Raw genomic sequence first — 27,826 nt, forward strand, 5'->3', positions numbered from 1 at the left:
GCAGGGTCGTTCGATCCATTTTCTGGTTTATGAATACTAATGATAACTAATGGAAAGTTTTCAAAACATTGCATGTGCCCAACCAAAGGATGGGAGTCTGGATTAGGTTCTGTTTACATACTTTGCTTCACAATACAGACTGGCTGGAGCTGTGATGAGCTGCCTTTCCCAGCTCCCCACACAGGCTTTGCCAGAATTGCAAAACAGGGAGCTGGGCTTCGTTTGTCTCCAGTCACTGCACACAGCCTGCTATTCTCTGAATGTCCTTCATTGCATTGTTTTGCACACAGAAGATTTTATTTAGATATAGATTATGTTTTGGCAGGCATTCCTGTGCTCCCAATTATGCTGATGAATGAAAAGATGTGACCAAATATTCTACCTGCTTAGAATCACAGAACACCAGAGCTGGAAAGGCCCTTTAGAGATTATGCTGTCCAGCATTTTTCAAACATTTATTTTTCTCTGCAGGCCAATTAAAAAATGTATGCTCCATAAGTAAATTGGACAAAAGCAGAGCTATTCTAATTGAAGTGAGCTGGTGGGGGGGGGCAGAGGCTATTATAATGGGCTGATCTGAGCTCCTCATTTAGACCCCTGATGGTTTTCGGGAGGGGGGGATCCTGAAGCATTGCAGAAAATAGTTGGAAGTTACTGGTATGGTCTAACCTACCACTTTACCAATGAGGAAACTGAGCCCCAGAGAGGATAAAGGGTTTGTACAAAGTTATTTCGTAGATTCAAGGCAGAATTCAGAGAAGTGTACCAGCCAGAGTGTTTGCTCTGACACATCACAGATACCTGGCTGCTTGCAAATATCTGTCAGATGGATGTATGCAATTAAAAGTCATATCTCCCAGGTTTGGGGGAATGCAAGAAAGAGGCAATGTTTGTGGCTGACCTTATCAGGGAAGGTATTTATTGAAAAAGCAAGGAATTGCTGAAGAGCCAGACTTTGGATAGACAGGGCCAAGGCCACTCTAGGCCCTGAGAAGGTGGTATGCCCTCCAGCATCAGTTCAGGATGCTCTGAAAAATTCAGGCTTTAGAGGCTGCCATCCTGCTGTTCTTGATGTTCCCATTAAGCCTATATCCATTGAGGGCTTCCCAGAGTGATGGGCAGGATGAGAGTACTGAAAAAGGGAGTTATAGAGAGATGTCACATATGATATTCCCTGCAAAAAATAAGAAGAAAAGGCTGCTTTGCTTCAAAGGCCACCCCCTCACCTCTTGGCAAACCTCCTGAGGAAGGGGAAGCTTTATTGGTCTGCATTGGCTTTCTTGGCTCCACCAGCCTTCTGCTCATTAGGAGCATGGCTTGCCTTCCCCTTGTCTGTCTCTACCAAGGACAAGAGCAGAAAACAGAGAGTTGGAGGTTCCCTCATCAAAACCTTATCCTGTGATCTAGCATTCTAAGGTTAATGAGATTAACTTGATAATCCACACCAGGGCTAAGCACTGTATAAATTAGGAACTAATGTACTGTTGCCACTGCATTGGGTAATGATAGGTTTTCAGATGCAGTCCATGGGATATCTAAGACAGAGTGAAACTTGGAAGCAATCTGTGGCAGAATACTGATTTGCCATGCAATAGCTATTCTCTTCTTTCTGGCTAACTGGACCCTGATTATTATTATTATTTTTTTTTTAGAATTGCAATTTGCTCAGTTAACAATGTCTTATAGTAGGTGGTGATCATGTGATCCCGATCTGCCCCATGAGAATCAGCATAAACATACTTGTTGAAGATTCAACAAAGTATTTTTTTCTCCCAGTGAGAGAGAGAGAGAGAAAGAGAGAGAGAGAGAGAGAGAGAGAGAGAGAGAGAGAGAGAGAGCTAGCGCAAACAGGATGAGGATAGACTCAATGAGCCTAGCACAGCTGTATTTGTCAGCTTTTCACTGCTGTGACAAAGTACCTGAGAAAAACAAGAGGACGAGCTTCTGTTGCCTTACAGTTAGAGGTTCAGTCCATCACTGGCTGACTCCATTACTTTGGGCCTGACACGAGGCAGAACATCATGGCAGTGAACATGTGTAGGAGGAGACTACACATATCATGGTGTTCAGAAAGGAAAGAAAAAGAAAATACGCACATACACATGGAAGTGTACCCCACAAGGGCACACCCTCAAGGGCCTACTTCATTCAACAAAGCCCCACCTCCTGCATTTCTACCATTTCCCAATAGTGAATGACAACAACTTATGAATCCTTCAATCAGTTAATGAGGTCATGATCTAATTACCTTTCCATAAATCCCTACTTCTAGATATGGCTGCATTGGGGACCACACCTTTAACATAGGCCCTTTGGGGAACATTCCAGATCCCAAGTGTAACACTAGTGCATCTGTTGACTAAAGTCCTTTCCCCTTTTTCTTTCTGAAAAATGGCAAGACACACTTGAAAAAGCCATAATTATCTTGAAGCCATCAGGACAAAAATCACCTGCTCAGTATGGAGAAGCTTTGAATTGACCATCCTCCAATTTCATGTTAAAGTAAAACAACCATTTGGACATGATGGTACATGCCTGTGATTCTAAGACTTGCGAAGCCGAGACATGAGGCTCACCGGTTTGAGGACAGCCTCAGGAACATAGTGAGACTCCCAACAACCTAGCAAGACCTTGTTTCAAAACAAAACATTTTTATGAGTTGGGGGTGTGGCTTAGAGGTAGAATGTCCTTAGATTTAATCCCCTGTACCACATACACTAAGTAAATAAAAGGAGAAAATAATCAAAGCTTCATTTTCACCAGGGTAATCAGGTTTCTGTCCCAACCCTACTGATGCATCATCTAATTGAGCCCCTCAGTTTTATAGTAAAGTTGGCAGATGAGTCCCAGAGAGGCACAAGACCACTCACAAGGCCAGCAACAAATCAGTGCTCGAACTGAAGCTGAAAGAACCTGTCTCCATCGCAAATCCAACGTTCTTATGAACAATTTTTTTCCCAAATAGCAGGCAGATTATTTTCAAAGGGAGTGAAATAGCCAACACACTCTGTTTTTCAAAGACTGTAGATAATAAGTAAATCATAATGCATGTTAGTTTTTTAAATGTTATTTTAATGCCAAAAGCAATCAGGGCATGAGCATCGTGATCATCAGTATCATCATCTTCTTCTCATCAGGAAAGACTTGGGCAACCCTATGATCATGCGATAGCTAATTGCAAAGCTCTAATTTCAGGATGGAACATTATTTGACATTCTTCTGGAAAGAGTCTGGATTGTGTGTGTGTGTGTGTGTGTGTGTGTGTGTGCATGTGTGTGTACACATGTGCTATTTGGGGAGAGGGACTGTGTGTGAGCAGGGAGGTTTTAGTGTAGAGAGGGACAGTATGTTGGGACTCAGCCACTAAGGGGTTAATACCATTTGAGGTTTGGGATCCACATCCTGGAACAATGCCAACTGCGATGTGCTTTCCCCTGTAGTGTAGCATCATAACATTTGATTTCTGCATGTCATGAAGCAATGCACATTTTGCTAAAATGGCTTTGGACTCAACCCTCTCACATGCACTTGGTCTGACACTAGGCTGCTGTGTTAATGGCCATCTTGGGAAGGAAAGACACATTTCAGCAGCTGGCATCTTGGCCGCATGAGTAGGGAGGCCACTCCTGGCAGACTTGGGAGAGTGATGGGGCTGTACAATTTTAAGCATCTACAGAATGCCCAGTGTGATGCCAAGCTCCAGGGAATGGTAGGAGGTTGGTGGAGGGTAAAGCGCAGGCTCTTCCTTGCAGAAGAACCTGTGCAGGGAAGAACCTAAGGAGAACGTAAGTTAGGTTAGTTGAGAAGACTTGAAATATTCTTTAAAGTGAAATGTGTAGAGGAGACTCCAAAGTTCAGGGACCATGATTATTCTCTATTCATAAAAATGGCTCCTGAATCAGATACCAAAGGTTAGTATAGCCCGGTGTGGTGATACACATCTGTAATACCAGTACCTGGCAGGCTGAGTCAGGAGAATCCTAGGGTGAAGGACAGACTTAACAATATACTGAGACTCTCAGCAACCCAGTGAGAGACCATGATTCAAAACAGAAAAAGTGGGCTCAGAGGTAGAATGCCTCTGGGTTCAATCCCCAATACTACACACACACACACACACACACACACACACACACACACACACACAGAGTGATCTATCTCAGGAATAAAAGAAAGATGAGAAAAAGCGAGGTCTTTCAAGAAAATAACCCACTGAACCAGCTTGTTTAGGCTGAGTGAGAAGCTGCTTAGAACAGATAGAAAATGGCTTTTATTTAACAAGAATTAAACACTGCGGTAGGTTGAGTAATAACTTCTGAAAGATGTCTACATCCTGATTCCCAGAACCTGTAGCCTATGTTACCACACATAACAAGAACTTTTCAAATGAAATGTGATGAAGTTAAGCACCTTGAAGATGCCGAGAGTGTCTTGTACTACCCAGGTAGGACCAATATAACCGCAGAGTCCCAAGTGAAAACAGAGGTAGGAGAATCGGAGAGCTCTGAGGAAGGTACTGTGCTGGCTGTGAGGATGGAAGTGGGTGGCCATGAGCCAAGGAATGCAGGGGCCTCTCAGAGATGGAAAGTGGGAGGAAATAGATTCATCACATCCCTACTCAGAACTTGGTTCTGCCCACATCTTGGGATTTTTAGCCCAGTGAAACCCATTTTCATACTCCTCACCTCCAAAAGTATAAGATAATTCATTTGTCTTGTTTTAAGTCACTAAGTTGGTGGTGATTTATGATAGCAGCTACAGGAAACCAACCCAAGCATCTTCTAAATGCTAGACACATGCCAGTGGTTAAAACCAAAAACAGGTCAGCAACATAGCCCCTCTTTGTGATTTTGGTTGTGGTGAAAGGTTACATACTAATTTCAGGCTAATTACATATTAATATATGTAGAGCAGAAACTTGGGGTGCCGAACGAGTCTATGATGGATTCTTGCCTAGCAAGTGAGCCATGGATTCCCTCCAGGAAGAAGAGCTGAAAGCCCTAAGAGCACTGAGCAGCTCTGTCCTATAGAAATAGAAAGTGAGCCAGGCAGGATGGTACATGCCTGCAATCCCAGTACTCAGAAGGCTAAGATAGGAGGATAACAGGTTTGAGGCCAGCCTTAGGAACTTAGTGAGACCCTGTTTCAAAGTGAAAAATAAAATACGGCTGGGGGTGTCACTCAGAGGTAGAACACCGCTGGGTTCATTCCCTAATAACACACACACACACACACACACACACACACAAACACACACACGACAAAAGAAATAGAACGTGAGCCACCTATCTAATTTTATATGCTCTAGTGTCCACATTAAATGAATACTGAAAAGGAGCATAAAATTATTTTTAACAATACAGATACTCCTTGACTTATGATGGAGTTATATCCTGATAAAGTCATCATAAGTTGCAAATACTTTAAGGATGAAATGCACTGGATACACCTAGCTTATAGAACAGCCTAACTCAGTGACACTGTAGAGCATCGATCCTTTCCTCCAGTGATCACGAGGCTCACAGGCTCCTTTCCTCCAGTGATCACGAGGATCACTGCTGCCACTGCCAGCCTCATGAGAGAGTCACAAAGCACACTGCTAGCCAGGCAAGCATCAGTACTTGAAATTAAAAGTACAGTGTCTACTTAATGTGCATCACTTTTGCACCGTCATGAAGTCTAAAATCATTAAGTCAAACCATCATAAGTTGGGGGTTGTCTGTATTTTATTTAATCCCATGTCCCTGAGTATTATCATTTCAACAAATAATCAACACAAAACATTCATGAGATTTTTGAGAAATTCACTCTTGAAATCTGGTGGATGTTTTCAGACTTACAGCATATTTTGATTTGAATTAGCCACATTTTTTGGGGGGTGGTGGTACTGGGGTTCCTGGAAGCCGTTCTACCTCCGGGCTACACTCCCAGACCTATTTTATATTTTTGAAACAGGGTCTCTTAAGCTTCGAACCTGCTTGATCCTCCTGTCTCTGCCTCCCAAGCGCGGGGATTATAAGCGTGCGCCACCACGCCCGGCTGAATTAGCCACATTTCAAGTGTTCAAAAAAAAGCGCGGGGCCAGTAGCTTCTGAGTTGAACAGCACCACCTAGAGATTGCCTTAGGATTTACTCCCAAGGCAGGTGGGGGTGAGGTTTGCAGTGGGAGAGAGCGAGGAACAGACAGGAAAATGGAGGCAAAGATGGCTATGTACCAGGGACCAGAGGGAGGGAGCAGATGCACTGAGGCGATGGAGAAGAAGCAGGCAAGGATCAGGAGACAGAGCCTGGAGAGGAGCACAGGACCAGGCGTGCCTGCAGCGCTTGAGCCCAGAGCAGGGGAAGCCATGGAGAGGTTGAAGCTGTACATCAAGAGATCAAATTGGGACTTTGCAAACATCTTTGAGGACAAACTGAAAACATTTCAATGAAATAGAGAAGAGTGGGAAGGAAGGATTGTGAATGTCAGCATGGTAAAGGAAATATGCCCACTCTGACCTTTTCCCCAGGTCAACTATTGATTCTAACAGTGAATGAGTCAGTAAACTGACCAGCCTGTAAAGTTCCAAGGAAGGCTCAGGGAGCACCATGAGGTCAGATGGTATCTTTTCATATTGCTTTCTCTGGAACTAGGCATAGGATTGAACCCCAAGGATTCACCAGCAGCAACAACAACACTGTCCATACTTACTGAGCTTCCACAATGTGCCAGACGTTATGCAGCATCCTCCTTCTTCACGTTTGCTCCTTTAACCTATTTGACACTCGAGCAGATATTATTTCTATGTCCATTTTACAGATGAGGTCGTGGAGGTTGGGGATGTTGAGAGACAGCACAACGCTGTGTAGCCAGGGGCGGCAGTGGTGGGACCCGACCCAGGTGTCACACTCAGATTCTGCAGGGCCCAGAGGGAAGCTATCCTCAGGGATGAGGAGAGAATGCATTTCCCATCGCAGGGTGTTGTCAGGAAGAAATTTTTCCACGCCTAAGACAGAGGAGCAGAGACCAGTGTTCTTTCTTTCTTGTTTGAACTGAGCAGTGACTTTTCTTTTTGCTGACCAGCTCAGCTTTATGTCAGAGTTCTCAGGTGGTCTGCTGGACTCTGGAATCCAAAGTCATTGCTTACCCCCATCCTCCTGCATTCCAGGGGCCACTCCAGCCTGGAGAGAGCACGAGGTCCCAGCCGAAGTGCGCCTCTGTCCAGTATCGGCCTTGGAGCCAGGGACTGGTCATCTTTACTCTTATCAAGGTCACAAGGGCTTCTCTCTTTCCTTCTTCTCCTGTTCATTTTCTTAGTGCCTCACACCATTGGCTTCCAGTCTTGCAGTCCACTCCCAAGAGGAGTGATAGGTGAGACCATTATACAGATTAGAAACTGAGGCCAGAGAATGCAGGAGAATCCCCACCATCCACATGCCCAGGCTCTCCTCTGCACTCTCCTTACCCCCAGACCCTTTCCAGAAGCCTGTGGAATTCAGCATTTGGATTTATCTTGCTGGCTTGCTGGTGTTTTAAAAGCCTTTCTAATTGGTATCTGTTCCCAGTGAGATTCTGCTTCCATGATATGAAAAGGACCCTCAAATCAATCTTCTTCCTTGCCTTTTTAAAAATGCAGCAGCAGGTATGTCTCTTGAATGAGAATTTTTTTCCCCAAATGAGTTTTTATTCAATTAGCCACAAATATGTTCTCTCTCTCCATTTTTCTCTCTCTCTCTTCTCCACATCTGTATATGTAAACACACATTTGGTTTACGTGAACACAAAATCTGATGACCTAAAATTTCATTTTTTTGTCTATAAAGGAATGAGATTTCTTAAGGAACATTGTAAGAGCCATTAAAATCATAGTGTATTTAGAGATTGACATCTCTCTTTCTCCTTTTTCCCTATTCTGCCTCAACAGACTACAAAAAATGCAGGCCAAAAGTATCTACGAAATCCCCAGCCCACAGCTTGTCCATCTTTCATTTTAAACCATCTTAAATACATCCTTATCAGACCTACCGCCCTCCAGAATTCTGAAGGCCTTTGTGGCATAAGCAATTTCTCCTTTCCAAGGTAGCTTATCTGACAGTTTCCCATTTACCTTCTACCTATTATTGCACTTGACTTTGAATTTCAAAACCCTACTGTGGTTTGAAAAAAGACTTAAAGGATCTTGAAGGATGGACTCAGAAACCTAGATTAGCAATTACTAGAAACCTGCCAGAAAGTAAGATTTTTTTTTTTCCCTAGATGAGCCAAAGCAAAGACTTGGGGCTCAAGTGTAATTCAAGCCCAAGCGCGATGTATAACGAAGCTGATATCCCAGAAAAGTGTCTTTATCTTTCACGCCACTCTCTGCCTGACTTCAGCGTTCCATTCTCACAGCTGAAGATCTTCCTAGCATGATGCCTTTTTACCTGATTCTGGAGAAATACTCCAATATGAAGCCACATTTAGGCTGAATGCAAATTCCCTTTCTTCCTGCCTTTTCTCTGGGCTTCTTTCCTGCTCTTTGATCAGAAGGAACCATGCTAGGCTATACACTCTACCACCTGAGTTTCTGCACCCCCAGGAGACCTCTGCCCCAGGCGAGGACCACAGGTGTTCATCCTGACAATGGAGAAAACCAGGGTGGGCTTCGTGGGCTATGATGTGCAGGAGGAGGAAGAGGCAGCCGCAGATGAAATGCAGTGTCTGCTTCAGTGGTTGGGCCTCTGGGCTCTGCCTACCCTCGGTCCTGGGGAAACCTCTCCCATTCCTGCCACTTTGATGTGTATGTTCTGAGGCATCTGCTCAGTTCTGTTTAACAAGGATGCCCTTCCCGGTTCATTTTGACCAAGAATCAAAACGGTAATAGCTAATGCTCTGTCAAGTATGCCACATGCAAAGCTCTGACCTGGTTGCTCAATAAGTATTAATTCATTTATTCTTGAAATCAACCCTATGACACGAGTGTTATTATTATCTCAAGGTACAGACAAGGACATTGAAGCTCTAAGAGGTGAGGCACTTTGCCCAAGAGCTAGTCGATAGTAGAGTTAATTTGCACATTTGAGGATTCTATCACCAGAAACAGTGTCATTAACTGCTGGGCAGCATTGTGCCTGCCACTGGGTCCTGCTTCTGCCCACAGCAATGCTAAGTAGAGGGCAGATACAGTTTCCACACAATCTTCTCTATAGATGGGTTTTACTATTGCACTTTTATGAGATGCATATCTGAGTCCCATGGCCAGCAAGTGTAGAGCTGTACAAATATATTTCCTCCCTAGATAGATGGTGTTTGAGCTTCTAGTGTGCGCCGTGCTTCTTGTTACTGATACAATGATCAGAACAGGCACATTTCCTACCTTCTTGAAGCTCTCAGTAGGGAAGGCAGATATTGACCTACTCATTCGACAAATAAAGACATCATTTCCAGGTTGGGTACGAAAGCAGAAATTAAGGTACCAGTGCAGGTATCTGATCTGTGTGGGTGGGTCCTGACACACAGGGAGATTTTTACCCCTATGAAGGAATATTTGGGCTAATGTAGGCTTGACGGTCAGAGTAGAAGGAGCATTTGGGCAAAAGACTTCCAAGCAAAGGAGTTTTGTGAGCACAGGCCTGTGGTGAAGGAAGCAAGGTGGCCGTGTGATGCTGGACTGAGGCCATTGTCCAGAATGCTGACATCTAGGGAAGGGGCACCAAGGAATGCATGCAAAGGAGGCAGAGGCATGAGAGGTGGTGGTTGGTCTCCTCTACAGCAGTGTTCTAATCCTCACGGTTCCACTGACCATGCTTGTCTAGCAGATTCTCAGCAGCAGGTTTTACCTAATCTCTTCTCATGAAACAGGTAGTGAGAACATGTTTTCCAAACCCCAGAAATGCAGCTTGTAATGCAGACAGACACATCATTCCAAACATCCCCATGCTTCACCGTCACTGAGAATTTCAATGAGGGCTGTGTTTGCAGAGGAGATAATGCAGGTGAAAACCCTCGTGAACAGTGGAGTGCTTTGCACACACCCATGTTATTATCCTTTGTACTGGGGCTTGTTTGGATGACGCATATGCCTCTCGCTGCAGTTAATATATATAAAGTGTTCAAAGCGGTACCTGGCTCGCGGTAAATGCCATAGAAGTATTAACTATTGCGTTGACTTTCATACTTCCCTTCTTTCCTTGGGCTCCAAGAGAAGGACCTGTGCATTGTGCAATTGCTTTATATTCCTCTTCTCTTTTAGGCCAGAACAAAATCTGCTTCATCCCTGGCATGGTAGGACCTATATTAGAGATGACACTTATCCCTGAGGCTGAGCTCCGGAAAGCCACCATACCAATCTTCTTCGACATGATGCTGTGTGAATATCAAAGGAACGGGGATTTCAAAAAGGTAAAAAATGAGGCCGAAAACTCTTGCGAGCATCCCTAATCCCCAGCCCATTTCCCCATAATGATATTCTCGCTCTGTCTGCCTGAGCTTCATTCAGAGGCTCTGTGGTAGGACAGCCACATTTATTCATGTGCCGGGAATGAGCTGGCATATCAGATTTGGTCAGTATTCTATCACACTTTTCTGCCCAAGGCCCAGATGAAATAGCACTTTCTTGCTGTCTGTCTGCTTGTCCCTTTCTCAGGAGTCCAAGAATCCCACCTTCCTGCTTAATGGCTCTTCCAAAGGTATTTCCCCAGCCCCTCCACCCACCACCTCCACCACCTCTCTCCCCTTCCCTGACTGGTACTTAATCTTCTGAGATGACTTTGAAGATCTATATTATCTAGAAAAAAGCCCAGTCTGCAAGTTAGGTAGCAAACTGAGCCATACATCAAAGTTAGTCAGCAACAAAATTAGAGGCAGGCATGTCTTTCTGCTCTGGAGGGACCTGTCGGTGTATGTAGGGACAGGAGGATTCCTCCATCACAAGAGTCAGAACCTCTGGGAAATGTGAGGGTCCAGGGCCAAGTATTTTTATTGGAGATATGATCTCTTGAAGAAAAATAAATGATCTGAGTCTAGCCAGCCAGAGGCGCTGTTAGTTGAAGAAAGTGTCGCTTCCCACAGAAGGTACCTGGAGCCTTTGGTCATTTCCCTCTATTGAGGAAGGGTGGTCTCCAATCCCAGCAAGGCTTCAGAGTTTTCTTGGTCTCCTGCATCCTTCCTCTTTGCTCCCCTCCCCATCTAGTTTTACCCCTACCTGGGTTCCTCCCTCCCCTGTGTTTCTGCCCCTCCCCCATACCACCAAACAATGTTCTTTGAAAACCAATAATTTACCTGCCCCCAAACAACTCTCTTTGAAATGTGTTCTTAAATAGCAAATTCCTTAGGATTCTTAGAGAGATGACCCTTCCTGGGTTCATTGATTCTCTAATTCCCACCAATTTAAGTCTGAATCCTTCCATGTCTTTGTAGATATCCCTGCTCTGACATAGGAACTTTCCAGCCCTTCCCTCTCTCTTTCCCCACCTCCTCTACTCCTTGGTCTGAACGGTGTTACCTCTCGGGCATCCTTCACTACTCCTTCTCTGTATGTTCACAATGCCACCTGCCTGCAGCTTCTAACTCCTGATCTGCAGAGCTCATCCCATTCAAAGGTCACTGCTCTCTACTTGCATCGTTTTATCCATCCACGGTAGATGCGATGTTACACACTGCCTTGCTCCATCCTCATTTGTTTATTCCTTGGTGTCTCCCTCAACCTCTCCTAATAAGAATGATGCTGGTGATAATGAATGACACTGAGTGGGTACTTATTGTGTGTCAAGTACTGTAAGTGCTTTCTGTACACTAATTTGTATAGTGTTTTTAGTTATAGCGCTATGATGTAGGTAGAATTATATCCCCATCTTAAAGGTAAAAATCATACGGCTTAGAGAGATAAAACCACTTGCTTGAATTCACACATCTAGAAGGTGGCAGAGCAGAGGCTGCAACCTACCCCACTGCAACCACTGCCCCATCCCACCACAATGAGGTCACAGTGGATGTTGGCTGAGGAAGTGAAAGCCATCCTCTATGCCGTGCTTTCTCAGATGTACTCCATGGAGCACAAACCCAACAAGGTCCTCCAGGCAGAAGGTTTCAGGTTAAATACCTGTGGGCACTACTGTGCTTTGTAACTCCTCTTGGATATTACCAGTACACGCTAACACAGCTGAGAACTGAGACATTCCATGAGACATGTTTAATTTCTCAAAATTCATTTGTGCTAGAAATATCTACTAGATCAACCATTCTTCTGAACTCACATTGGAGACAGTTCTAAGAGGAGTAAGACTAGTTTGCTGAATGGGCTCTTCCTCTTGGGGATAATTGGGGCTCACTAGTCCCAGAGAGGCCAGTGACCAGCTGTCCCTTCTCCAAGGAACCTGAAAAGAACTAAGGCGTAGGAGTTCAGAGAGAGAAAGAGACTGTATCCGACCAGTCTGGCTGGGGTCCCAGAAGGTGGGAGCCTGGCCCATGTGTGTGCAGATGGTCCGAGATCTGCTGCCTTTTGAACAGGGGAATGAAGCCTGTGAAGTCCAGAACTCTTGAAGGCACACACATCAGATAAAAGGCACTTTACATACCCTCAGATCCATGTCTGAGGCCTGGTGGTGCCTTAGAAGAATGCGTTAAAACAGGTATGTGTGCAAAAAATACAAAACTCCATGGATCTGATGGTATGCCACATCCTAAGGGGGGTGGGACACAGACCTGTCCCTTACCTGGGGTGAGAGAGACCTGGCAGATATCTGGCGGCCTCATGTCTTCAGAGGCTTGACTTTGCTGTGATTTTCCTTCCCTAAATAATTCTGAGGCTTCCTTAGGGTGCTTTACCCACCTGTTTTCCATGCAGGGTGTCATTCCTTGGGCTCCTCAGTCCAAAAATGTGTTCATTATAACCATGTTGCTCAATGGCTTCAAGTGGCTGCTCCCTTATCAAAAGAGACAGGACAATCAGGCTGACTAATGGGGCAGTTTCCCATGTGAAAACCAGCTGGTGCGCTTGGTGGGCACTGAGGTGTGAGATGAGCTGGCCCAGAGCAAGCCACAGGAGGTGTTCCCAGGAAAAGGGGCGGGCAAACAGTGCTGATGGTCATAACCAGAGCAAACCCCACTGGATCTGGGGCCTGGAACCCAGGAGGTCTGTCATGTGCAAACTGGCCTTAGCTATCATTCCAAATAATCATGCAAAAGAAAAACTGTGTGTCTAGAATATGACAGGGTTCCCTTTCTAAAGCTCAAGGTACTTATAGGAAATAGCAAAGCCAAGAGAAAAAACTTACAAGGTCTTTGTTCCGATTTACACCAAGCCCACTGACCTCATACTTACTTTTGAGAATCTCTTGCTCTCATGCTCTTGGGTAGGCCCTTCCTTTAATATCTAGTTGCCCTTTCTTTAGCTGAGGTCTCAATTTTGGGGGAAGTCCATACTGCTCTCTGGGGCAGAGGGTTTCATCTAGATGCAAAAGAACAAAGATTTACTCAAGCAGGACATAATGGGCTAGAGTGGGGACAAGAAGGTGCTACAATCTGAGGAGCTCCAGGGACTGGAAAGAGGAGGAAAGAGGAGAGGAAGCCCCAGCACAACCTCTTTTTCTTTTCTATTTCTTTTGCCGTGCCATGCCAGATTGCCCAGTCTTTTCCTCCCTAGCCCAAATTCCATATATAATTAAAGGGTCTGTCCGATAACCTTTACCCTCATCAGTATAACTCTTAATCTCAGACCATCTTAAGAGTTTCTGTCCTTTGCTTAGGACTGAAGACCCCATTCCTGGTATATTCTATGATTCACTTAATGGGGATTTGGACAAGAGGGAGTTTAGGATGGCCACACTATGGTTGGTGTGTCCAAATTATTGCTATGCCCCAGCTGGAGTCAAACACATCTTGTCCTGCCTGTGTGGAGCCCTCGTAGTATTTATTCATCATCCAACATGGCACAATGACAAGCCTGTAGGTTCCCCTCTCTATTAGACTCTGTGGGCTTGCCGACTATGGCTGGTCTCTCGGCACAAAACTCCCAGTGCCTGTAAAGTGCCTGATGTGTATGGCGTGTAAGAGTACTGTTTCACTGCTCCCCATAGAAATGGAGGAATTTAGATCCCTACTCCACCACATTTCAGGGGAAAAACTCGCAGCACAGGGAAGAACATTCCAGTGGACATTTATATATATATATATATATATATATATATATATATATATATATATATATATATTTGCATATGTCCATGCAGAGGCACAAGAGCAGGAGAATGGCAAGAAACTGGTACTAGAGGTTAGTGTGGGGATGGGGAGTGCCAACCACTGAGTAGTCACCCAGAGCTTGGTAGAACATTGTCTTTCTGGTCAGATATTTATGAAAAGAGATGATACAGGCTTCCTGGGTGATAATGGTAGAAAGCAGTGGAGTTCTTGGTGTACATGGAGACTTGTGGAGTAATTCACTAATGTAAGTTATAGAATGTGTCTATGTACCCTCAGTTCAAGGGTCTAAAACCTCAGGCAAGCAGGAGATCCCAGAGAGAATCTGACTCTCAGAGATGGACAAGGTAGCCTTTGACAGCAGGACCTAACCCAGTGCAGTGAACACCGTACAATCTCGTAATTGCTTGTCGAGTGAAGTAATGGACAGAGATAACAGTTTGGCAGATTCTACTGAGATTCACTCTTGGCATAGCATTGGTTGGTAATTCAAATGGTGTAGAACGTAATGTGAAACAGATCAAATCGGTTCAATAAATAATATACTCAGCACCTACTGTGCTCTGGGCGCTATGCTCTGATGCCAGACTCGCCATTTATAAGCTGAATAGATCTTGATAAGTTATTTAACCTTCTGGGCCTCAGTGTCCTCATGTGTTAAATGAATATCATAATACCATTCTGATCTCCCAAACCCTGGCTCTTTGAAAGAATGAATTAAAGCAATTAGGGAAAAGAGAAAGAAAATTAGGAAGAGAATTAGAAAATTAGGAAGTCACTGACTGCCACAAGCCTCCTTTCTCACATGACCTTATTTCTCTAGTTTTCTCTCCATTCTGCCCCTTGCCCACCCCAGGACAACCAGCATTTTTTTTTTTTTAATAGAGGAGGTCAATAAATGGCTTCATCCTTGTTTTCTTCTGGCTTCCAAGCCTAGAGCACACTCTCTGCCTTTCCCATGTCAAAGTCAGCCCCACACATGACTAAATTTTATGTGTTGGCATGGCTGGGACTCTCAGAAAACACTCTAGGTAGGCAACAGGATGGAAACAGTCAAGGTGCCCTAGCGCAGTCAGGAGAGGCAGCCGCAGCATTGCAGAGAGGCCTGTTGTACAAATGGGGCTCAGAGGAGAAGAGAGGACGAGGTTTGGGCTCCTGGCTTTCACTCCCTAGTTTTTTATTAGGTTTCTTAAGATTCTCATTGGGCCTCTGTAGAATCTGACTTTAGCAAAACAGGCCTGTGGATGCCCCCTTACAGATATCTGTCAGGCAGGCGTGGGGTGAGGAGTTGATTAAGTGCTATAGTCTTAGCACTCTAAATGAAAATGGAGTGAATTTGGAGGAACCAAATTGCATCCTAAGCTTCGCAGAGTGACAGTGGCAGGTCAGGCCTGTCACAGCCACATGTCAGGGTATGTTTGGAAAAGGTTTCTTGTGTGGGTACTCCGGTCCACCCCAGCTCCAGTTCATCCATCCTTCCAAACCAAGACAAAGATCTTTCGTTTAGTTTCCTCCTTTATAAAATGGGAACACTGAGGCGGGCATGGTGGCGCACTCTTGTAATCCCAGCACTTGGAAGGCTGAGACGGGGATCGCACAGGTCGAAGCCAGCCTCAGCGACTTAGTGAGGTTCTCAGCAACTTATTGAGCCCCTGTTTCCAAATAAAGTATAAAATAGGTCTGGGAGGATAGCCTGGAGGTAGAAAGCCCCTTGGTCCCACCCCCAGTCCCACTAACATATAATAATAATAATAATAATAATAATAAAAATGGGAACACTGCCTCTCTTGGCTATGGGAAAGATTAAATGAGAATAAAATGCTAATGTCAAGGACAGGGACAATACAGTGACAACCTGAGGATCATTGCTAATAATTATTGAGCACCTGTTAATACTTGGCCTTTTACACATGGTTTCCCATTAATTCCTTACAGTGTCACTATGAAGTAGCGCTGCTTTAAATCTTCATTTAATAGATGAGAAAACTGAGCATCAGAAAGATTTATTAATTTGCTCATGGTCACATGGTTGATGGAAAAATGTCAAAGTGAAACTCAACCCAGTCTCATTAATGTCCGAGCCCACAGTCATAGCAGCCGTCCTGGGATACACCTTACAGGGAACTTAACTCTCCACTCCACCCAGAGGGCTCTGCGCTGCTTGGTGTCATCTGGCTCTGCCCATTCCCTGGCACCCTGCAATTTTCCTCCTGGCAGGCTCTTTTGTGACCCTGAGACAAGTGCTTATTTACCCCATCCACTTCTCTGCTCTGAAGAAGATCTCATCTCACCAGGAGGAACAGTGCCAACTCTCCCCAGTGAAACACTCAGAGAAGAAAAAAATGCCAGTTTTCTCCCCCAGAGCACTTTCTAGCCACATTCTGCAGTAATAACAGTAACATTAGCCATGGTAATAAGTTGAGCTAGCTCGGCGCTTATGGGCTTCTCCGGTGCTTTGCATATAAAACCTGCTCTGATCCTCCTAACCACTGCCTGCTGTAGGTCCTACCCTGATGTTCAACAAGTGGTGGACAAATGATAGCCCACAGGCCAACGCCATCCTGCCACCTCTTTTGTAAATAAAGTTTTATTGAAACACAGCCATATCAGTGTGTGTCTTTTGTCTATGGCTGCTTTTGTGCAGTGAATGGAGCAATTGGAACAGAAACCATCTTGCCCCAAAAGCCTAATACATGTCCTGTCATGTAGACATGTCCATACATGAAGACAATATTTGCCAACCCCATGATACTGATCATAAAACTAAGGACAGAAAGACCTGATGGCTTTCCCAATATGGAAGAGGAGTTACAGGCCAGACAGCCTAACCACAGAGCCTATTCTTATAGTCCCTTGCACTATTTCTTTCTGTTCTAGGCTTGACACAGAAGACATCTCTGAGCATGATAACTTCCAAAACCCTAATGTTAGATAATAATCAACACTTACATGCACATGTACACACACACACACACACACACACACACACACACACACGCCCAAATACAAGCATACAGGGCATGATTCACTTGCAGACTGGCAGCCCAAACCCTGGCCAGATGGCCCCTGCCAGCCCCCTGTTCTTATTTTCTTTCTTTCATCTTTCCTTGAGGTCCCTGCTCCAGCTGGGCTGCTATCCTCATTCCCTCCATGTTGTCCCCTGTACTGTCCCCCTGGGAATGCTCATCACTTTCCCCCTGGGAATGCTCCTCCCTTCATTTTATCTCTACCCTACCCATCTTCCCAGGCATGCCAAAGATTCTCTTTTGATATATAGAAAATTCCTTCACATTCGTGTTGGGTCAGTACAAGGCTTTCTGGTACCTCCCGTTACCCCTCAGGGAACAGTGGCCTCACAGATGAGATGTGACCCGAGGAAAAAGTGAGTCTGGTCCCTAACTTTTCATCATCTACAGATGCCAATGTGACTGGACTGCACCCTTCCAGCACTGGGGAGAGCTGCCAAAAGGTCCCTGCCATTCATCTGAGACTTTAGACAAGTCGCTTAAACTCTCAGAGCCTCTGCTTCATCTGTAATAATAACTGACACATACTGAGGGCTATGCCAGGCAAGGGCTGGCTGGGTTTCATGCATCATTGCGTTTAAAGGTGACCCTTGACCTCAGGCCTCATGGGGTATTATGAAGCCTGAGTGTGAAAAGGCTGAGTTAGGAGCCAGAAGTCCCCAAGGCTTCCCGATCTCAGTGGCCTTCGCCAAGGACTTCCTTCCTGTCTCTGGGTGCCAGTTTCTTTTCTTTTTCATTTTCTTTCTCTTTCTCTTATTTATTTTTTCTCCTTTCACCTTCCTCCCTTCCTTGTACTAGGGATTGAACTCAGGGACATTCTACCTCTCAGCTATACTCCCAGCCCTTTCTATTCTTATTTTATTTTACTTTGAAACAGGATCTCACTAAACTCCTGAGGGGCCTCCCTAAGTTGCTGAGATTGGCTTCAAACCTAAAACCCTCCTGTCTCAGCCTCCCAGGTACTGGGATTACAGGTATGCACCATCATGTTCTACTGCCAGTTCCTTTAGGAATGGTGACTGGGGAGAGGCAGACAGCAAAATTTGGATGAATTCTTCAGGATACATTAAAATAGCAGAAGACATCTCGAATCACACTCATATAGAAGAAACACAGTATGACCCTACAATATGTTAAACAATGAACCCCACTGGGCAAAATCCTCCCTGACATGGACATCAAAAGCACCAACATTCTCTGGCTTCAATGCAATGAGATTTGCTGGAGCTATGCAAAGATACCTGCTTTCTGGTCACTTTCCACGACCATTGTCACCAGTCCTTACCCTGTGAGGCCTGGTGTTTGTTCCATGTCCTATTTGTAGTTTGTTGAATTATTTTAATTGCAGGTAGAAAAAGAAACAAAAACAAATCCCAATTTAGACTGGCTAAGGATTACATACATCAGCCAAAGTGTATGTGTGTGTGTGATATACATATTTATATCAGCTCATCTTCCTGCAAAAATTCAAAGATTCTGCTTGACCTTGGAAAATAAGCTCAGATAACACAGCCTATGAAAATCCCTGGCTCTCTCCCTTCTCCTATGCTGCCCTCTCTGCTCCAGCTTCAGTCACCTGTTGTCTCTTCTACCTTCTGCACGTATCTAAAAGGGAGACATAGCATCCATCCTGGTCCATTTTGCATCTCTAGATGCCAGCACTAAACCTGGGTGATAAGAGCAGCTCCCTGATGCTCTGGTTAGGATGATGAGTCAACTCATTGCAGCACTCACCCTCCTCATGTTGTTTTTGTTGATCCTCTCTCCTCTTCCTTCAGTTTGAAAATGAAATCATCCTCAAGCTGGACCACGAGGTGGAAGGGGGCCGAGGTGACGAGCAGTACATGCAGCTTCTGGAGTCCATGTGAGTTCAGGGCCTGGTGCAGGAGGGAGGTGAAGCCCCCTGGGGTGGAGGGCTCAAAATCCAGGGACTCTGAGTGTCCCCCCCATCCCCGAGACCAATCTAGAGTCTCGTAAGTACTGGAGAACCTTCATTTCCGGAAGAAACCTTACATTGCTCTCAAAAAGTGGCTCTTTCTTTGATATTGATAGAATGAGCCAGATAAGAAGAAACTTTGCTCTGTTGAAAAGAAGGAAATAATCTGCCAGTGCCAAAATTTCCACTGCTTTTCCTTTAACATTTAACATAACATGCTTTCCAAAATTATCACTGCTTTTCCTTTAACATTGTCGACAGATATTGATCCTGACCAATATTTACTGAGCACGTAGAGTGCATGGTACTGTGCTAAGTGCTCTCCAGGTAACGCATCCTTTAGTCTGATTTACTCTCCTGGATCTCCTTCCACAGAGAAGCTAGGAAAAGACAGTGGCATGGAAAAGCTGCCACCTGAACCCAGCTCTGCTGACTGCAGTGCCCGGGCCTGTGCCAGCAGGAGACAGGAGACGGGGCCCAAGAGCATGGGAGTTGGAGTCGGGATATTTATTTTTTTATAGCTTCATTAAGATATAATTCACAAACCATGCCATCTATCCAAAGTAAACTCATTGACTTTTAATATATTCCCAGAGCTGTGCAATCAATTATAGAATATTTTCATTACTTTATGAAAGAAATCTGTACCTTACAGCCCCTCTATCTTTATCTCTATCTCCGTCTCCCCTAACCCCATTCAGCCAGTACTCAGTACTCTGCTTTCTGTTTTTGTGGATTTGCTACTCCTTATTTCATGTAATAGAGTGCCCTTTGTAACCAACTTCTTTCATGTAGCATATTCTTAAGTTTATTTGTGTACCATGCATCAATATGTAGTTTTTTTTATTGCCAAATAATAATTCACTGTTCACTAGTATTGTCTGTTCACTAGTGAGTGGATAGATACTTAGGCTGTGTCCACTGTTTTAGCTGTTAGAGTCGATTCTGCAGTGAGCATGCATGGACAAGTTTTTGTGTGGACATAGGCTTACAATTTTCTTGGGTTTATACCTATGACAGAAAGTGATGGGTAAAATACACAGCCTCTGGGGAACCACCACGATCTTCCAAAGTGGCAACACCATATAGGACCCCGTCAGCAACGTAAGAGGCTCCACTTTCTCCACATCCTCGTTAACACTTGTTAATACCTGTCTTATTGGTTATAGCCATCCCAGTGAGCGGAAAGCAATAGCTCCCGTGGTTTCGGTTATTTGCATTTCTGTGATGCCTGACGATGCTGGGCATCTTTCCTTGTGCTTATCGGCCATTTTTCTATCTCTGGAGAAAGACGTTGGGTTTTAATCCTGGCGCCCCCACTTTGCAGCTGCATGACTTTGGGCAAAGCATACAACCTCGGTGGCCTCAGTATCCCCATTTCTAAGAGGAGAATAATAAGCTCCCGTGGCTATTTTGAAGACTGAGTAATTATAATGCATCTGGCACACAGCAGGTACACACTTAATAAATGTGCTTCAGTCCCTCGGCCTGACTCCCAGATTCTGTCTTTGGCAGCTGGGTGATGGCCCTGCTGCCCCAGAGAGGCTTCTCGCAAGGCTTAGGAATGTGGCCAGACATCCCGGAGTCCTCCTAATCGCATCCTCTCTCATTGGCAGGATGCTGATATAGTGCTCATTCCGAACTCTTCCTCCAATCCTCTCTGCATGCTTAACTTCAGTAACAATAGCAAACTAAAGGCTTTGCTCTGAGCTGCATAGTGACCCTTTCCACACGCTTCCCAGCCAGTCAGACCCCAGGCAGCATGGTCTCTGCTGGCCCCTGTCCCTTCCTGTCACAGCCTTCCTGAAACACCTGAAATGCGAACCACATCCCCTGGAGGAGAAGCTGCCATCCGCCGCGAGGGTGAATCTTGAGACTGCTCACCCAGGGACAGAGCAGTATTTTTTTTGCCTAAGTCGGTGTTTATTTTAAAAATTTTAAAAGAAAATCTAAATATTGACCAGAAGCGGAAAGATGTATAGTTCTGGCAGTTTCCATTTTTAAGAGCGGATGGGCTCAGTGGCAGTCTTCAGACTGTCAGCAGGGTTTTCAAGTCCTTCCTGAGTGATGATTTAAAAAAAGGAGTCTTTGGAAGTTGAGGAAATTAAAGACAGCTCATTATTTTCCTCCTGAGATAGAAGTGTGAATGATTTCTATATAAAACCAATCAAGCCCAACCCAAGAGCAAGGGCTCAAACATCTACTGAACCCCAGCTCCTGTTCCTTCCTTTGATCTCTCTGGGCCTCAGTTTCCTTCACTGTAATTTGGAGATAAAAATATTATTCACCTCCATATGACCCAGCTATACCATAGCTCCTGGGCATCTTTCCAAAGGCATTGAAATCAGAATATCATAATGATATCATAAGGCATATCCATGTTGATAGCAGCACAATTAATCTCTTAAAGTTTAGGTTTTTGGGAATTGAGTGAGAAGCTGTGTAAAGTGCTTAGCATGTTTCTTTTTTCTTTTAATTTTATTCTATTAACACGGTTTCTGATACTTAGTTCAGATGTATTGTTATCACTGTGCAGGTGGTTGGTGATGTAGCTATTGGAAACCACAGCATGTCCATCTTTCACGCCCAGCTTGGTCATCTCAGTTCCTCCACCCTTCCTCCCAGACCTGCACTCAGGGTCTCCACTGGTAGACAGGACTTCCTCTTGGCAAATACAGTCCTGTGCTTTCAGGACGTGGTAACTTGATGATGCCTTTGTAACTAGAACAGGGCTTTCTTTCCTGTGGCAGCTGCAGCCTTGCATCAGGGTGCAAGGCTTGGGCATGGAGTAGGCTAAATTTCAATCTTTCTGTGTCTTTGTACAAGGCACAAACTATACAACCTCACACAGCCTTCCAGTCTTCCCTATTATTGCTGCCCGCTCTCATTAATCCACTTCAATGTGTCTTCAATTTAGAGTCCCACATTAGATGGAGGAAATAAGCCACACCTCTCCCTATCTGTATTCCTTGCCTGGAAATAGAAGTAGAAAGAGAACTGGAAGGCTGCAGGAGACAGAGAATGTGTATTCTGGGGCAGTTCAGGAGGAAGAGGAGCTCTCACCTCATAGGTGGTCCACAGGTGCCTCCATTAGCACCATCAGAAGCTGAGGGCTGCCCCTTCCTCTGGAGGCCTCCTATGCTAAATGCAGGTCCATTTCAGGGGACCAGCCCCACCCCAGGGCACAGCAGAGCAGAGGGCTGGTGTCTGCACCCTTCCCTCCACACAGTGAGGTCTTAGCCACATGGCCACATGGTCCCCACAGCCCTTTCTCTTTGTCACTCACACTCTGCTGTGGGGCAGAAGAGAAGCCAACAGACCCTGAGAAATCCCACAGCAAACATGGGGAAGAATCTCACGTGCTGTCTTTAGAGAGGGGTCAGGGCTGGAAGCAGCTGTCCCCAAAGGAAGCAGGCACATCTGTGACTGAGCCAGACGGGTCTAAATCACAGGGCCATTTGCGTGTCTCCTTGAGAGCCAGGGAACAGGTGCTTCTCGCAGGGTGAAGATGGATTTGTCTGATCCCAGCCATGGTTTGAGACATCGCCTCCTTAAAGCCTGACTAAATTTCAGGCTTCTGGGGGGAGATGATCCTGTGGAGTTCTGGACGCTCTCACCTTGACCCTCCAACAGCTCTTGAGACTTGCATTCCCACAGGGAGAGTGGCTGGAAGCAGATCACGTGGCCTGGGTGACGCGCCTCATGCACTTGGGATGCTGAGACCATGGGGCTGTGTTCCTCTGTGGGGAAACCTCTCCCCCGATTGAACAGCGACCTTGGCCTCACTCCCAAGGTTGCCAAGTAAGCTTACCACCAGGGTGGGCTTTGGAAAGGTCTTTTAACCTTTCTGAGCCTCGATTATTCCCTCTGTAAAGTGGAGGGAATCATTTTTACTTGTCAGAATTCCTTAAGGAGGGTTTTAAGGAAACGGTATTCACAGCGTTCAGTACAGAGTGAGTGATTAATAAGAAGTGGTCATTCATCAGAGTTTTCATCCATCACTCCTCCCCAGCCTGGGGCTGCCTGCGGTGGGCACGGTGCTTTATTCTCACCACACAGTGCCTAGCATAGTGTCTGGCAACTGGTACATGCTCAAGGAACACCACATCTTGCACGTTCATTTAAAACATTTGTAATATTAATGTGATGAGTGTTTTAACTTTTTTCTTAATAATACTCCCATACTTAAATTGAAAAATGAAGGCCTTTCTCTCTGGGCTTCAGCCTAGACCCCTGATGAGAAGCAACCACATTAAGCCTGACTATACATCCTGAACCAGTGTGGCCATATGCACAGGTGTGGAGTGTTTTGGTGGTTAAGACGTGGGCCCTGAAACCAAACATCAATTCCTGATATTTACCAACTGTGTGACCTTGGAAAAGTTAGGTGGCCTCAGTTCTCCATCTTTAAGAGTCTCATCTCATTACACTGTGATGGGAGGTTAAATAAGCTAATGTTGTAAGTTGTTAAGAATAATACCTGGAAGCCAGGCATGGTGGCTCTTGCCTCTATCTCAGTACTTGGGAGGCTGAGACAGGAGGACCAGAGGTTTGAGATCAGCCTTGGTACCCTCAGCAACTTGGCAAGACCCCGTTTTGAAATAAAAAATTAAATAGGGCTGGGTGTGTGGCTCAGAGGTAGAGCATCCCTGGGTTCAATCCCCGGTAAGACACATACACACACACACACACACACACACACACACACACTCACACACATACACACACACTCACACACATACACACACACTCACACACAGTAACATTTAGGACATAGTAAGCTCTATACCAATCAGTGAAATTAAAAAAATTGTCCAGAGACTTGTCTCATTTAACTATATATTTTATAGAGCTTTTAATGTCGAAACAGATTGATCTCTCTAATACTTTCTAATGGCCTCATTGAATCACATTTTGTGAATCTACTTTAACTTATTTAACCATTTTCTAATTGATGGACACTTAAGATGGTTCCAACTATTTCACTATTAGTTGCAATTTATAAGCACTATAAATATATCCTGGCATGCTTCTGGGAATGTGTCTGTAGAGCGAATTCCCCGAAGTAGAGTTGTTGGGTCAAAGGATGATGTGTGCATTTCAAATGTTGATAGATATTGTGAAAATTGCTATCAAAAAAAAAAAAATCATCCTGTCCTACTCCCAACATGAGTGTGTAAAAGTGACCATTTCCCCCATATACTGCCCACAGTGGGAATTTCTAAACTTCATTTTAATTTTGTTTTATACTTTGATAGTATAAAAATAAATACTGGCTACACTGTGTGGGAATCCTGTGGGAACAGGATTCAGGAGTCAGGGAGTCGTGGATTCACTGGACTGCTTGGGTTCCTCCTGTACACCTAGGAGCCCACGTAGTTCCTGCCCTGGTGTGATCTCACCACCCTGTCTCTGCCCACAGTCTGATGGAGTGTGCAGCGGAGCACCCAACCATTGCCAAGTCGGTGGAGAACTTTGTGAACCTGGTCAAAGGGCTCCTGGAAAAGCTGCTGGACTATCGGGGCGTGATGACAGATGAGAGCAAAGACAACCGCATGAGCTGCACTGTGAACCTGCTGGTGCGTGGTCTGTCTGCAGCAGCCCAGAGTCCTGGAGCCGGCTTAGCTTTGGGTCTCACTTCTGCTCTTCATAGGGAAGTGGTGCTAATGGCTTTGGAAATTAGACAAATATAGGACAGAACCCCCACTCTACCATCTGCTAGCTCTGTGTCTTGAGGACCTTCTATGTCTCATTTTCCTTATATATGACATGAGAATTATGAGACCCCCTTCAGCATCTAACATCTCCCCTGGAAGGAGGATGGCAGTACAGACTGGTCCAGAGCAGGGGCTTCTTTTAGGGCCTGTGGCTCATGGGTGCTCATGCTGCCTCTGATCATGACTCCAACAGGCCAGTAATGGAGATGCTCCCAAGTCTTGGTCTGCTTATCTGTTATAAGGCAAAGACAGCTCACCAGGTTGTGTAGTCCTGTGGGTAAATATTTGCTATGTGCTAGTTTTCTTTTTCTTGCTGAATGGACTAGCACTAATAACTAGAGCTTTCAGAAGGTTACTAGGTACCAAGTTACTGGAGCAGCTAATGCCAGACTGGAGCTCTTAGCCCTCTATTACTGGAGCTTTCACGGGCTTGCTCCTACGTGGTCCTCGTGTGTCTGTGATTTGGCTAGTCGACACGTGGTCACAGCCCTGATGCTTCCTGCTCACCACATTGGCTGGTGTTATAAGGCTACAGGTGAATATAGTTGACTGAAGCCTTTGTGGTCTCTATCTTGTCAAACCCCTGTCATTCCCAGTGCTTCAGAAATACAAATCCAGTCCCCTGGCTCTGTCATGTTGCCTCCTGTACCTTACGTAGACTCTTGCTTAACCTTAGATATTGCCATTGATTCCCCAGAATGCCAAAGGGAGTTGAAAAGCCCTGACTACAGCAGAATGGTATTCAGTGCTAATAACTCTAGCAGGCCTCATTTACATCAAGAGCGTGAGGAGGGGTTTTCCAGTAAATGAGCAGTTTCTCTCTAAGGAGAGACAGAGGCTGGTTGAAGAAATTGACCATTTAGTTGTCAGACTAGGATCAGGGAGAGAGCTTGGGACAGGCAGTTCCTTAAGCCGTCAGACACTGCCAGTTTTTGGTGTGAGACTCAACATAGTTTTAGGGAGGAAGACAGGATGGGGGAGAGGGGACTGGTCTCGGGAGAGCTGAGGTCCTGTGTGATCTGCCACCCTCTGTGTGCAGGAACAGGTCACCTGGATAACTTATTGGTTATCAGTGCCACTCCATTCTGCAAGTAGAAGGAAACTCACACCTATCAAGCATTTACCCACAGGCCAGGAAAGTATACCCAGGGCTGTAAAATCCCACCCTCACCCCAGAAAGCTCTGTGCTGCCAGGAGTTGTGAGCTCTATTACTGGGACACTGTCACTCACTCTCTAGCTCAGGTCCCTGTGACCTCAGGCCTGAGCTTTTAAAGATCAAGCTGGGCTGCCAAAGTGTATCTCTCAACTGCATTTCCTGATAGGTGATGCCTGAGACGCTTCCTGTGTCTCTTTACAGCCAGAGAAGTGACTTTCAAAGCTTACTCTCCCAATGAGGCCATTGGAGACATTCAGCAAAGTAAATTCCCCGCTCCTGTCTCAGGGTGGCCACATAATAAACAGCAATCTTTCTCTCATTTCCACCATGACACCCTCTACCCCTGCGGCTCTGCAAAGAAAAACACTCATCGCTGCTTTTTCTCTCCTACCTAGAATTTCTACAAAGATAACAACCGGGAGGAGATGTACATAAGGTAAGGTTTTTATTTTCTAAAACTCAGACCTGTAGCATAGCTCCCCTGCTCAGTATCCATTGATGGCTTCCTGCTGCCTCCAGGATAGCCTTTCAATTTTTTTTTTTTTTTTTTTTTTTTTGTCTACACTCTGGCCCTCTGTGTTCTGTTCTGATTCCTATCAATTCTCAGATTCAAATTTTTCTGTTCTCCTACATTGGCCCCAGAAAACCAGTTGGGGTTCTCTGACCTGCCATGTTCTCTGGCCATGCCCACTTTTGTTGAGTTGATCCCTTGTGAGTGGACCTGGGAGTCTTATTTATGTTGCGAGCTAAGGTGTGAAGCCCTAGGCAGTCCCTACACATGGGGAGGCCATTTGCTAGCCCAATTTTGAAGGGGGGAAAATACCAAGCTGTATGATTTCTGCTTTCTCCAAGGCATTTATTTATTTATTTATTTATTTGTGGGTCTGGGGATGGAACCCAGGGGCATTCTACCTCCAAGCTACACCCCCTGCCCTATTTTTTATTCTTTATTTTGAAACCGGGTCTCACTGAGTTGCAGAGGGCCTCACTAAGTAGCTGAGGCTGTCCGCGAACCATGATCCTCCGGTCTCAGCCTCCCAAATGCTGGGATTACAAGCATGCGCCACCACGCCCGGCTCTCTCTCCAAGGCATTTAAAAGCTATTAATTTTAATATACCATGAAGGGCTTTCTTGGACATTAGCCTGGAGTGAAAATCTCTTTTGCCAGTTTTTTCAGAATCTTATGTGTTTTTCTGCAAAGTTTTCTATTGTTATTTTTACTTGTTACAAAAATCACACATAATTTTTTTGAAGATTTAAAGAAGTTTATTAAAATATAGAAATACAGAGAATAGGAACAGCTCCATACTAGACTGGCATGGAGGGATGACTTGAATGAGTACACCCAACACATAATTTTTAACAAAACAAAAATGCTCATAAAAAATAGACAAGCAAAACAAAAAAATGAAATGAATTTTATAGTTTATATATATTTCTAAATCATTGTATGATTATATACACATTGGACTCTATGGCTCCATTACTTTTTGCAAAAATGGAATTATATTACTAATAATTTGTGCTTTGCTCTTTTTTTAACTTGACAAGAATTCCATGTCAAAAGATATATCTAAATATTATTTTAATGAAAACTATTTTTTCTTTTTCAGAATATACCATGGTTTACATAACAAATTCTATATTGTTGAACATTTAGGTTGTTTCCACCTTTTTCTATAACAAATAGATAAACAACAGAATTTTTGGACATGTACCTTTTAGCACTTCCTTAGAAGGCAGGCATCACTTACGTGGAATCAACTAGGAGGCTAAGGGGCCAGATATCTAGAAGGCATTTGACACATTCAGTCAAAGGACAGAGACTTCATGA

The 27,826-nt window shown here is 44.8% G+C and overlaps 1 protein-coding gene across 1 annotated transcript in view; it reads left to right on the forward strand.

Moving 5' to 3' along the window:
- The window catches only part of DOCK2 (dedicator of cytokinesis 2), a gene marked incomplete at both ends in the record, with an annotated part of 443,452 nt that overhangs the window by 368,496 nt on the left and 47,130 nt on the right, over positions 1 to 27,826 (forward strand). Inside the window, 4 exons of the mRNA XM_080699131.1 lie at positions 10,212 to 10,360; positions 18,960 to 19,045; positions 24,540 to 24,696; positions 26,387 to 26,427. Of these exons, the coding sequence (XP_080555257.1) occupies positions 10,212 to 10,360; positions 18,960 to 19,045; positions 24,540 to 24,696; positions 26,387 to 26,427 (433 nt within the window). The remainder of the gene's footprint in view (positions 1 to 10,211; positions 10,361 to 18,959; positions 19,046 to 24,539; positions 24,697 to 26,386; positions 26,428 to 27,826) is intronic.

Source organism: Muscardinus avellanarius, assembly GCF_963383645.1.
Source record: "Muscardinus avellanarius genome assembly, chromosome: 7".
Classification (NCBI taxonomy): domain Eukaryota; kingdom Metazoa; phylum Chordata; class Mammalia; order Rodentia; family Gliridae; genus Muscardinus; species Muscardinus avellanarius.